The sequence below is a fragment of the Ranitomeya imitator genome, chromosome 9, assembly GCF_032444005.1.
Source record: "Ranitomeya imitator isolate aRanImi1 chromosome 9, aRanImi1.pri, whole genome shotgun sequence".
NCBI lineage: Eukaryota > Metazoa > Chordata > Amphibia > Anura > Dendrobatidae > Ranitomeya > Ranitomeya imitator.
In genome coordinates this window covers 7,233,671-7,246,637 of record NC_091290.1, presented here as the reverse complement: position 1 = coordinate 7,246,637, position 12,967 = coordinate 7,233,671, and the positions used below count along the sequence as shown (strand labels likewise).

General features: G+C 52.7%; 1 protein-coding gene across 4 annotated transcripts in view; it reads left to right on the top strand.

The window, feature by feature from the left end:
* Nucleotides 1-12,967, top strand: part of FAR1 (fatty acyl-CoA reductase 1) — a 48,973-nt gene that overhangs the window by 20,799 nt on the left and 15,207 nt on the right. The window contains exons 5-9 of one of the 4 annotated variants that reach the window (XM_069739212.1): nt 922-1,099; nt 3,078-3,122; nt 3,750-3,868; nt 3,959-4,026; nt 7,628-7,799. In XM_069739212.1, coding sequence (XP_069595313.1) covers nt 922-1,099; nt 3,078-3,122; nt 3,750-3,868; nt 3,959-4,026; nt 7,628-7,799 — 582 coding nt within the window. Of the gene's footprint in view, nt 1-921; nt 1,100-3,077; nt 3,123-3,749; nt 3,878-3,958; nt 4,027-6,197; nt 6,370-7,627; nt 7,800-12,967 lie in introns of all 4 variants that reach the window. The other 3 variants (XM_069739211.1, XM_069739210.1, XM_069739209.1) reach the window with 3 other exon arrangements.

The window sequence follows — 12,967 nt, the reverse complement described above, 5'->3', positions numbered from 1 at the left end:
ACAGAATGAACGGCATGATCGGCCACCGCAGTGTAATAAGCGGCCGCTGCCTGCCCCATGAGGAGTCGCCTACAGAATGAACGGCATGATCGGCCACCGCAGTGTAATAAGCGGCCGCTGCCTGCCCCATGAGGAGTCGCCTACAGAATGAACGGCATGATCGGCCACCGCAGTGTAATAAGCGGCCGCTGCCTGCCCCATGAGGAGTCGCCTACAGAATGAACGGCCTGATCGGCCACCGCAGTGTAATAAGCGGCCGCTGCCTGCCCCATGAGGAGTCGCCTACAGAATGAACGGCATGATCGGCCACCGCACTGTAATAAGCGGCCGCTGCCTGCCCCATGAGGAGTCGCCTACAGAATGAACGGCATGATCGGCCACCGCAGTGTAATAAGCGGCCTCCGCCTGCCCCATGAGGAGTCGCCTACAGAATGAACGGCATGATCGGCCACCGCAGTGTAATAAGCGGCCGCTGCCTGCCCCATGAGGAGTCGCCTACAGAATGAACGGCCTGATCGGCCACCGCACTGTAATAAGCGGCCTCCGCCTGCCCCATGAGGAGTCGCCTACAGAATGAACGGCATGATCGGCCACCGCAGTGTAATAAGCGGCCGCTGCCTGCCCCATGAGGAGTCGCCTACAGAATGAACGGCATGATCGGCCACCGCACTGTAATAAGCGGCCGCTGCCTGCCCCATGAGGAGTCGCCTACAGAATGAACGGCCTGATCGGCCACCGCAGTGTAATAAGCGGCCGCTGCCTGCCCCATGAGGAGTCGCCTACAGAATGAACGGCATGATCGGCCACCGCACTGTTCAGCCGCAATCTGTCCCATCCTGGCTTACTGGAATACCCCCGTAAGATCGTGCGTCTTTCACAATGGGTTAATGAGTCTTCTGACCAATGTCCGTGCGTTTACAGATGGATGGAGGACGGCCTGGTGACTGACATCACCCCGAAACTCATAGGGGACCGGCCAAACACGTACACCTACACAAAGGCCCTGGCGGAATACATAGTCCAGCAGGAAGGCAGTAAGCTGAACATCGCCATCGTCAGGCCCTCCATCGTCGGTGCCAGCTGGAAGGAACCATTTCCTGTAAGTGAAACAATCCCAGTGTTAACCCTTTGCTTACACGAGTGCACGATATCCGTCTCGTGTAGTCTCGTCAATCATTGACTTTCTTGAGTTCATCCTCTTTTCTAATCCCTCCGGCAATGTATGTACAAGAGTCAGAAAATATTTGTGCAGCTCATTACGAGCGATTGTAACCTGCAGTTCCTGTGTGGGGAGCGGTGAGCTGCGGGCTACCTGGGGCAGGCAGGCTACCTGGTAAGCGCGGGCTACCTGGGGCAGGCGGGCTACCTGGGGCAGGCAGGCTACCTGGTAAGCGTGGGCTACCTGGTGCAGGCAGGCTACCTGGTAAGCGCGGGCTACCTGGTGCAGGCAGGCTACCTGGTAAGCGCGGGCTACCTGGTGCAGGCAGGCTACTTGGTAAGCGCGGGCTACCTGGTGCAGGCAGGCTACTTGGTAAGCGTGGGATACCTGGTGCAGGCAGGCTACTTGGTAAGCGCGGGCTACCTGGTGCAGGCAGGCTACTTGGTAAGCGCGGGCTACCTGGTGCAGGCAGGCTACTTGGTAAGCGCGGGCTACCTGGGGCAGGCAGGCTACCTGGTAAGCGCGGGCTACCTGGGGCAGGCAGGCTACCTGGTAAGCGCGGGCTACCTGGTGCAGGCAGGCTACCTGGTAAGCGTGGGCTACCTGGTGCAGGCAGGCTACCTGGTAAGCGTGGGCTACCTGGTGCAGGCAGGCTACCTGGTAAGCGCGGGCTACCTGGTGCAGGCAGGCTACTTGGTAAGCGCGGGCTACCTGGTGCAGGCAGGCTACTTGGTAAGCGCGGGCTACCTGGTGCAGGCAGGCTACTTGGTAAGCGTGGGATACCTGGTGCAGGCAGGCTACTTGGTAAGCGTGGGATACCTGGTGCAGGCAGGCTACTTGGTAAGCGTGGGATACCTGGTGCAGGCAGGCTACTTGGTAAGCGTGGGATACCTGGTGCAGGCAGGCTACTTGGTAAGCGTGGGATACCTGGTGCAGGCAGGCTACTTGGTAAGCGTGGGATACCTGGTGCAGGCAGGCTACTTGGTAAGTCTACGTTCACACTAGCGTTCGGCTAGTGTGCGTCGCGCTAGCGTCGGGCGACGCAGCGGCGACGCACGCGTCATGCGCCCCTATGTTTAACATGGGGGACGCATGCATTTTTGCTTGTTGCGTTTTCCGACACGTCGGACCAAGAAAACGCAACAAGTTGCATTTTTCTTGCGTCCGATTTTCGTCAAAAAACGACGCACGCGTCGAAAAACGCAGCGGGTGCACGCGTTCTTCGGTGCTTTGTGCGTCGCGTCGCCGACGCAGCGGCGCACAACGCTAGTGTGAACGTAGCCTTAGCGTGGGATACCTGGTGCAGGCAGGCTACCTGGTAAGTGCTGGTGGCGGGCTACCTAGTGCAGGCGGGCTACCTAGTATAGCGGACGGCGGGCTACTTGGTGCAGGCAGGTTACCTGGTAAGTGCGGGTGGCAGGCTTCCTGGTATTGCGGACGAGCTACCTGGTAAGCGCAGGCTACCTGGTAAGGGCGGGGGGCTATTTTGTGCAGCTCATTACCAGCAATTGTAATTGCAGTTCCTGTGAATGGGGAACAGCGAGCTGCGGACTACCTGGTATTGAAGGCAGGCTACCTGGCATTGGGGCTACCTGGCATTGGGGACGGCGGGCTACCTGGTATTGTGGGTGTGCACGGTCTGCCTCACGGCGTCAGGTCTGCTGTGGTTTCGGGATTCCTCTTGTACCCGGGTGAGCATTGTACCGTACACACCGGAGGCTCCTGCACTTGTCGGATCCGTGGATGTCCGTGGTCACACTGGTGTTTATTTTGGGAGGTTTTCTTAGTATTTGTGCTGATTATTGGAGCCTTAAAGGGACGGTAACCCTGGAAATGAATGTGTACATTAGTAAAGTATACGCCTGCCATGTTTGCGGTCATAGGTGTACAGCACTGAACGCCTCTTTCTTCTCCGCAGGGCTGGATCGATAATTTCAATGGTCCAAGTGGTCTTTTCATTGCTGTAAGTAGTCATAGCTGCCCCCTTCCTCAATGGCACACGGATCACATCACAATATTATTGGGGTATTCTGGCCGACTGTGGATAGACGTCATCACAGGCTTTGGAAGATTGATGTCCCCCCACATCTGATGTCCCATCTTGGTTCCAGCTGTCAGTCCTCAGTCTGTTTAGTATTTATCCAGAGAAGTGATGGCTGCTGCTTCCGGCTACAATACCCACTAAGAAGAGAAGTAATAACGCAGTGCCATCCCCACCATGGCTGCCGGTAAAGCGGGTGGCACCCATCTCTCCTAGGGTCCTGAATGGCAAATTTAAGAGTCAGTGGGAGAGGGTGGGGGGCTGGTGATGGAGCGAGATATACCCCCTAATCGCTTCAGTGTCTCAGGCATGTAAGCGGTTAATGGCAGTGATGGCAGCCAGCTTGTTCCATCAATGTGCCGAGTGCCGCGCTTTCCCCGCTCCTTACGTGAGACCAGGGAAGGGTTAAATCAATGAGTCTCCGGGTTGTGACTGACTGGTCCCGGGGGGCAATTACCTAAATGTCTTCAGCAGTCGGAAGCGATGTACATTAGCAGACTGCTTCAATCGATTTTAACGTTTCTGCCATTCATCGCTGTCATTTTACAGGCAGGAAAGGGAATCCTCCGCACCATGAGAGCGTCCAACAACGCCGTGGCCGACCTCATCCCCGTGGACGTGGTTGTGAACACCACGGTGGCGGCGGCCTGGTACTCGGGAGTGAATAGGTACAGCAGGTGACACCGCTTCTCTGTCCGTAGCCCCAGAGCCGCCTCTTGTCCACAGCGTCGTAACTTCTCCCTTTTCTTCATTTTCAGGCCAAAAAACATCATCGTGTACAACTGCACGACCGGAGGAACCAATCCCTTCCACTGGGGTGAAGTCGGTATGAGCGCTTCCCTTCAGTCCCAGCTTATTGCGGCATATCGCTGGCAGGGTAGTGGCGCAGCGCAGTCCTGCAGCTGGGCAGCCTGTAGATAAGGAATGCTCTGCTTACATGCTGCGGGCTTATTATTTTTTTTAAGCTTCTTTTAGTTCGGCATGACTCCTGACTTCTGTCGGATTTTGCATTACTTGAATATAATTTTGTTCAAGAATGAAGTTTTTATCTTTTATGTTCCGCGGATCGTGATAAGAATAAATGTCTCTTGTGCTCTGAATCTCAGGGATCCGACAACTCTTCGCATCAATTGGCTTCATGGTTTTTATCTAAATTTGTTTTCCTGTTGTTGGAAGGTACCTGGGCTAATACATTATCTGCACTCGTAGCCAGTGACCCATGGACTATAGAAAGTGGTGGATTTAAAGGGGCGGGGGTCCACAATGAAACGTCTGTCCCAATCTGGAGCATTGCCACCCTTGTCTGTGGGCTATTCCTGGTATTCACCCCATGTAAGCCTCGTCTGCCGACATCTTTACTATTCAGGGGAAACTCAGGGGGACGTTGATTTACTTCAATCATCCGGAGTTCTCTAATGAAGATGAATAGCAGATTAAGGGGGCCTGGTATGTCCGAAAGCGGAGGTGAAGGTCTCCCTTTAATGCTCACCATTGTAGGTCAGGCTTAAGGGGGCCTGGTATGTCCGAAAGCGGAGGTGAGGGTCTCCCTTTAATACCATTGTAGGTCAGGCTTAAGGGGGCCTGGTATGTCCGAAAGCGGAGGTGAGGGTCTCCCTTTAATACCATTGTAGGTCAGGCTTAAGGGGGCCTGGTAAGTCCGAAAGCGGAGGTGTGGGTCTCCCTTTAATACTCACCATTGTATGTCAGGCTTAAGGGGGCCTGGTATGTCCGAAAGCGGTGGTGAGGGTCTCCCTTTAATACCATTGTAGGTCAGGCTTAAGGGGGCCTGGTATGTCCGAAAGCGGAGGTGAGGGTCTCCCTTTAATACCATTGTAGGTCAGGCTTAAGGGGGCCTGGTATGTCCGAAAGCGGAGGTGAGGGTCTCCCTTTAATACCATTGTAGGTCAGGCTTAAGATAAAGGAGCCAATACACTTTAGAGTCAGCTCAGCCAAACCTGTGGATTGTGTCCCGGCCTGCTGACTTGTACGTGATCCCATAGCCATAGTTCACTGGGGGTCTGGCTGCTGGGACCCCCGCCTATCCTAATAATGTGCCCCTCTACTCCAGTCGTTCTGCACAGGACTGGCGGAGTTTACTTGGCTTTTTGCAGCCTTCTCGCAAAGAATGAATGGAATGGCCTGAAGGTGGGCACACTCGACCCCCGCTTCAGCCTGAGAGCCCTGTTCCCAGGATCGGGGGGCTCCCAGCATTTTCCTGTAGGCAGCTTGCCCAGGAGGTTTTAAAGGCTGGACCCACTGTGATCCCTTTTAGGCTGGATTCGGGGATCCATTGTCACGATCCGAGGCCTGACCATGATGCACGGGTCTACGCAGCCTCGTATATATGTCCACGCTCGGACCCTTATACAGAGGGTGCCCCTTTATAATGTATTAGCCCACGTGCTTGCCCGCAGGTAGTAGCTCATTCCGCACACGGAGACATTTATGTTATCACTTTTCCGGGAATCGAATGACCTTTTTTAATTTTGCAGCCATTTTTATAAAATTCAATGTTTACCTTTTTTATTTTAATTTTATTTTTGATTCTGAAATCCAAACTAATTTTCACAAGAGGTGGCACGAGATCAAATTGGGTGAATGGCTTCACCGGAGGTGGATTAATTTATTTATTTTTTTTGAGCATCTTGCAGCACATTTTCCCCTAAAAATCCAACCATAAAATACATTTTATATTTCCAATTTTTTTATTTTTTTTAGCGGAAAATGTTCTGACTTAAGAGCAAATATTGGGAAGTGGTTTAAGAGGAACAGAAAAAAAAAGTAGGGGAACCCAGACGGAGAGAGAGGGCACCAAACTGAGCCGTCCTTGCCGCGTAGTCGCGGTCACGCGTAGCCGGTGGCGTCCTGGTAGGCAGCGGACGTGGCATGCTCCCCTCCCCCCCTCCACCCGTAGTTGTGATGTCTTTATGGTTCTGTGAGCGTTTTCTGTCGCCGGTCATTACACGGTTAAGCTATTGAACAACTTTTCTTTCTCAGAATACCATGTAATTTCCACTTTCAAGAGGAATCCTCTCGAACAGGCCTTCAGACGGCCCAATGTAAATCTAACCTCCAATCACCTATTATATCACTATTGGATTGCTGTAAGCCATAAGGCCCCAGCATTCCTGTATGATATCTACCTCAGGATTACTGGAAGAAGCCCAAGGTAATGGTGGATCGCTCTGTCATTTTTTTCTGTTCCTCTTACATGTCAAGCGCCAGTGACTGACCGCGAATCGGGCGCTGAGCCCATGGGCCGTCCGCTGTCCGCCAAGCATGCGTCCGCCTAACCCAGTACTAACCATGTGGATGGTCGACCCGCAGCGGACGCCTGGCCGGCGGAGACAGACTTCCTGGATCAACGTGCACCAATCCCCCAGGGGTCTTATTGGGGGCCACATTCTAATATTTGGGGGGGCTTCAAGTGCAATTTGGGCGGCTCTTCAGCCTGCAATCACACCTTTTTATCCTGCTACTTCCATGTTGATCCACTAAATCGTCTCCCGCCTGTACGTTAAAGGGAATGCACCCGCGAGCCTGAAAATGGACGTCTGTTTTAATTCTTGTTCGTCTTTGCTTTGTCACCCACGGTATTCCTCACTCCTCGGGGTGTGCGGGCAACACTCGGTATAGAAATTTGGGGGGGCCCAATCTTCATCTATAATAAATTCCTGTTCTGGACGTGCAGGAAATGTTGACGTAGAGTCTATTTTCTTAATCATAATATTCATCCTGAGCCTCCTGGTTCATGACTACAAGGTCAGAATTAATTTACAGTGACACAAAGAAGGGCAGCAGTGGGGTGAGGATGTGACGTTGTCCCTTATTTGATAGTGAGGGTCCTTAAATCGGGTCACGTGGGGGCTTGCGTGCCTCTTAGTAAGGGCAAGCGACATGGGGCCGGCAGATCTGTGACAGCGGACTAGTCTGTGACAGACTGCAGAAGTGGACGGTTTCCTAGGCAATGATCACACATTTTCCAGCTTTTTTTTACTACGCAGGGCTTCTCTAGATCTGGTCGTATCGCTCCTCCGATGCTGCAGAGATAAAACTCTGCAGCATTTGAGAGTGCACTGCCACTAGGCAGAGGAGCAGTGCGCTCCTGATGGAATATGACACAACCCCTTTAAGTCCAGGTTCGCTATGGTGAAATGCATGCATAGCTCTTCCCCTGGCCATAGAAGTGACGTGTGTTACCCGCACCCCCGGTGAGTGCCACATTCACTAACTCACATCCTGTACAGTGACCTCTCGCCGGTGATGGCAGAACAAGGTGCGCTGGAATTGGAGGAGACGTCCATCCTCAGCCGGCTCATTCCCTTTAATAAGGCGTCCTCCTTCTAATGCATCATTGTATGACTATTGTGTTTAGTCCCAGACTGTCTACGTGTTCTCACTGCATCTGATCCTTATTTCTCCTACAGAATATTATGTAAATGTTTCCTTCAAGATGAATCCTTTAGAACAGGCCCTCAGGCGCCCCAATGTTAACCTTCGAAACAACCCCCTTTTGCACCATTACTGGACGGCTGTCAGTCATATAGTTCCCGCACTGTTGTATGATGCTATTCTCAGGTTGACAGGTCAGAAACCCTGGTAAGGAGGTTGCATTTAAAACTAGGAGGTGCTGTTATCCTGGTGAAGGCGTGCGGAGAAGACGCAGGCTCAATGGCAAAAATAAATACAAACAAATCAAAAAAGTGACTCTTTAACTAAGCCAACATTGCTGCCCTCGAAGGGTTAATACCGGCGCTTCTCAAACTTTCTCCTGGGGACCCTCAGACGACCACAATGAAGTCTGGACCAAGTCATGGTCACAGTGTCTCCTGAACCGGCATGACATTAAAATATGCCAAAATCCAGAGCTTGGCGCAGCATAAAGCGATGCTATGGCGCCGGGGCGCAGCATAAAGCGATGCTATGGCGCCAGGGAGCAGCATAAAGCGATGCTATGGCGCCGGGGGGCAGCATAAAGCGATGCTATGGCACCTGAGCGCAGTATAAAGCGATGCTATGGCGCCGGGGCGCAGCATAAAGCGATGCTATGGCGCCAGGGAGCAGCATAAAGCGATGCTATGGCGCCGGGGCGCAGCATAAAGCGATGCTATGGCACCTGGGCGCAGCATAAAGCGATGCTATGGCGCCAGGGAGCAGCATAAAGCGATGCTATGGCGCCGGGGGGCAGCATAAAGCGATGCTATGGCACCTGAGCGCAGTATAAAGCGATGCTATGGCGCCGGGGCGCAGCATAAAGCGATGCTATGGCGCCAGGGAGCAGCATAAAGCGATGCTATGGCGCCGGGGCGCAGCATAAAGCGATGCTATGGCACCTGGGCGCAGCATAAAGCGATGCTATGGCGCCAGGGAGCAGCATAAAGCGATGCTATGGCGCCGGGGGGCAGCATAAAGCGATGCTATGGCACCTGAGCGCAGTATAAAGCGATGCTATGGCGCCGGGGCGCAGCATAAAGCGATGCTATGGCGCCAGGGAGCAGCATAAAGCGATGCTATGGCGCCGGGGCGCAGCATAAAGCGATGCTATGGCACCTGGGCGCAGCATAAAGCGATGCTATGGCGCCAGGGAGCAGCATAAAGCGATGCTATGGCGCCGGGGGGCAGCATAAAGCGATGCTATGGCACCTGAGCGCAGTATAAAGCGATGCTATGGCGCCGGGGCGCAGCATAAAGCGATGCTATGGCGCCAGGGAGCAGCATAAAGCGATGCTATGGCGCCGGGGCGCAGCATAAAGCGATGCTATGGCACCTGGGCGCAGCATAAAGCGATGCTATGGCGCCAGGGAGCAGCATAAAGCGATGCTATGGCGCCGGGGGGCAGCATAAAGCGATGCTATGGCACCTGAGCGCAGTATAAAGCGATGCTATGGCGCCGGGGCGCAGCATAAAGCGATGCTATGGCGCCAGGGAGCAGCATAAAGCGATGCTATGGCGCCGGGGCGCAGCATAAAGCGATGCTATGGCACCTGGGCGCAGCATAAAGCGATGCTATGGCGCCAGGGAGCAGCATAAAGCGATGCTATGGCGCCGGGGGGCAGCATAAAGCGATGCTATGGCACCTGAGCGCAGTATAAAGCGATGCTATGGCGCCAGGGAGCAGCATAAAGCGATGCTATGGCGCCGGGGCGCAGCATAAAGCGATGCTATGGCGCCTGGGCGCAGTATAAAGCGATGCTATGGCGTCGGGGCGCAGCATAAAGCGATGCTATGGCGCCGGGGAGCAGCATAAAGCGATGCTATGGCGCCGGGGGGCAGCATAAAGCGATGCTATGGCCCCTGAGCGCAGTATAAAGCGATGCTATGGCCCCTGAGCGCAGTATAAAGCGATGCTATGGCGCCGGGGCGCAGCATAAAGCGATGCTATGGCGCCAGGGAGCAGCATAAAGCGATGCTATGGCGCCAGGGAGCAGCATAAAGCGATGCTATGGCGCCAGGGAGCAGCATAAAGCGATGCTATGGCGCCGGGGAGCAGCATAAAGGGATGCTATGGCGCCGGGGCGCAGCATAAAGCGATGCTATGGCGCCGGGGAGCAGCATAAAGCGATGCTATGGCGCAGCATAAAGCGATGCTATGGCGCCGGGGAGCAGCATAAAGTGATGCTATGGCGCAGCATAAAGCGATGCTATGGTGCCGGGGCGCAGTATAATGCGATGCTATGGCGTCGGGGCGCAGTATAAAGCGATGCTATGGCGCCAGGGAGCAGCATAAAGCGATGCTATGGCGCCGGGGCGCAGTATAATGCGATGCTATGGCGTCGGGGCGCAGCATAAAGCGATGCTATGGCGCCGGGGAGCAGCATAAAGCGATGCTATGGCGCAGCATAAAGCGATGCTATGGCGCCGGGGAGCAGCATAAAGTGATGCTATGGCGCAGCATGAAGCGATGCTATGGTGCCGGGGCGCAGTATAATGCGATGCTATGGCGTCGGGGCGCAGTATAAAGCGATGCTATGGCGCCAGGGCGCAGCATAAAGCGATGCTATGGCGCCGGGGAGCAGCTTGAGAAGCGCCGGTGTATACCTCATCTTCCCCGTTACATCTCCATTATCTTCCATTATCTGGTTTTGCTTTTTCTCCTTGCTCGTTCCATTTGCTCGCCCTTTTAATCTGTGCCTTGGTTGCTCCCCTCTTCTGCCTTTTTTTTTCCTTTCCTGCCTGGAGGTCCCTCATTTATTTATTTTTTACCCCCTCGTCCCTTTCTGCAACATTCTCCACTGACTGATGGTTTGGAGCACAACTATAATGCAATATGCTGAAATCGTCCACGTGAAGCATCCCTGCCGTAGAGTCAGCAAAACGCTCGTTCATCTGGTGAAATCATCTCTTGTGCTGCACAAAGGATCATCATTCTCGACAGCACAGGACTCGTGCTGCCGAGATCAATGGCAGCTTTTGTGCACTGAGCGATCTGTTACTGATCGTAGCACACGGTCTGCCTGTGTAACAAGGATATTAAACGACCAGTCCAAGGTCATCTGACCCTTTAAGAATGCAGCCAATTTTTTTTTCTGTTTTATTTTTTCCTCTTTTTCAAATGGCTGTAACTTTTTTTCATTCTTTGCACTGACAGCCATACGGGGGCTTTTTTTTTTTTTTTTGCAGGGCAGGTTATAGTTTTCAATGAAAACATTCATTTTATAATATAGAGTATGGTAAGTGGAAAAGTGCAAAAAAAAAAAAAATCAAAGTGCAGGTGAAAGTGGTGGAGAAAAAAAACCCAAAACATTTCTGCCATTGTTTATTTTTGGGTTTAATTTTTGTGGCAAACATTGTGTAATGAAATTGACCTCGAAACGTGACTCATGTCAGTCCGGTTATGGGGATACCAAATGTATAGGGTTTTTTCAGTATTTTAAAAATATGAATTTTGCTGAAAAAAAATGAATATAGATTGGACTCGGTGATACCAAGTATATACATGTTTTATACATTTCCGTAGAGTTATTTTTACCTTTTATTTTTACTTTGTTAGTCTCCTTAGGGGGCTTGAACTTGCGATTGTTTGATTGCGTGTTTGATATACAATGCCACCACAGTAGACAAAGAACCTCTTTTAAAACTCCTGACTTGTCTTGGGTAGAGCAGTCTAGAAATCTGATGCAGCACGAAAAAGTATTACAGACAGGAATGCAATTCAGATTATGGGGAATGTAACATCTTGAATCATTAGCAGAACAAAGATGAACATGGTGGTAGACAGAGATGAGGAGATGTAAGGGAGGTGCAGCACTGTGGAGAGGACGGGTAGGTGGTAGACAGACGAGGAGGATATGTAGGGCGGTGCAGCACTGTGGAGAGGACGGGTAGGTGGTAGACAGAGATGAGGAGATGTAAGGGAGGTGCAGCACTGTGGAGAGGACGGGTAGGTGGTAGACAGACGAGGAGGATATGTAGGGCGGTGCAGCACTGTGGAGAGGACGGGTAGGTGGTAGACAGACGAGGATATGTAGGGCGGTGCAGCACTGTGGAGAGAACGGGTAGGTGGTAGACAGATGAGGATATGTAGGGCGGTGCAGCATTGTGGAGAGGACGGGTAGGTGGTAGACAGATGAGGAGGAGATGTAGGGCGGTGCAGCACTGTGGAGAGGACGGGTAGGTGGTAGACAGATGAAGAGGAGAGGTAGGGCTGTGTAGCACTGTGGAGAGGACAGGTAGGTGGTAGACAGATGAGATGTAGGGCGGTGCAGCACTGTGGAGAGGATGGGTAGGTGGTAGATGAGATGTAGGGCAGTGCAGCACAGTGAAGAGGTAGGGTAGTAGAAAAATGAGAAAGGGGTTTAGGGCGGTGCAGCACTGTGGAGAGGACAGGTAGGTGGTAGACATGAGGATGAGGAGATGTAGGGCTGTGTAGCACTGGAGAGGATGGGTAGGTGGTAGATGAGATGTAGGGCAGTGCAGCACAGTGAAGAGGTAGGGTAGTAGAAAAATGAGAAAGGGGTTTAGGGCGGTGCAGCACTGTGGAGAGGACAGGTAGGTGGTAGACATGAGGATGAGGAGATGTAGGGCTGTGTAGCACTGGAGAGGATGGGTAGGTGGTAGATGAGATGTAGGGCAGTGCAGCACAGTGTAGAGGTAGGGTAGTAGACAGATGAGAAAGAGGTTTAGGGCGGTGCAGCACTGTGGAGAGGACAGGTATTATTATTATTATTATTTATTATTATAGCGCCATTTATTCCATGGCGCTTTACATGTGAGGAGGGGTATACATAATAAAACAGTACAATAATCTTGAACAATACAAGTCACAACTGGTACAGGAGGAGAGAGGACCCTGCCCGCGAGGGCTCACAATCTACAAGGTATGGGGTAAAGATGAGATGTAGAGTGATTCAGCACTCTGGAGAGGACGGGTAGGTGGTAGACATGAGGATGAGGAGATGTAGGGCGATGCAGCACTGTGGAGAGGATGGGTAGGTGGTAGACATGAGGATGAGGAGATGTAGGGCGGTGACGCACTGAGGAGAGGACGGGTAGGTGGTAGACATGAGGATGAGGAGATGTAGGGCGGTGCAGCACTGAGGAGAGTACGGGTAGGTGGTAGACATGAGGATGAGGAGATGTAGGGCGGTGCAGCACTGAGGAGAGGACGGGTAGGTGGTAGACATGAGGATGAGGAGATGTAGGGCGGTGCAGCACTGTGGAGAGGATGGGTAGGTGGTAGACATGAGGATGAGGAGATGTAGGGCGGTGCAGCACTGAGGAGAGTACGGGTAGGTGGTAGACATGAGGATGAGGAGATGTAGGGCGGT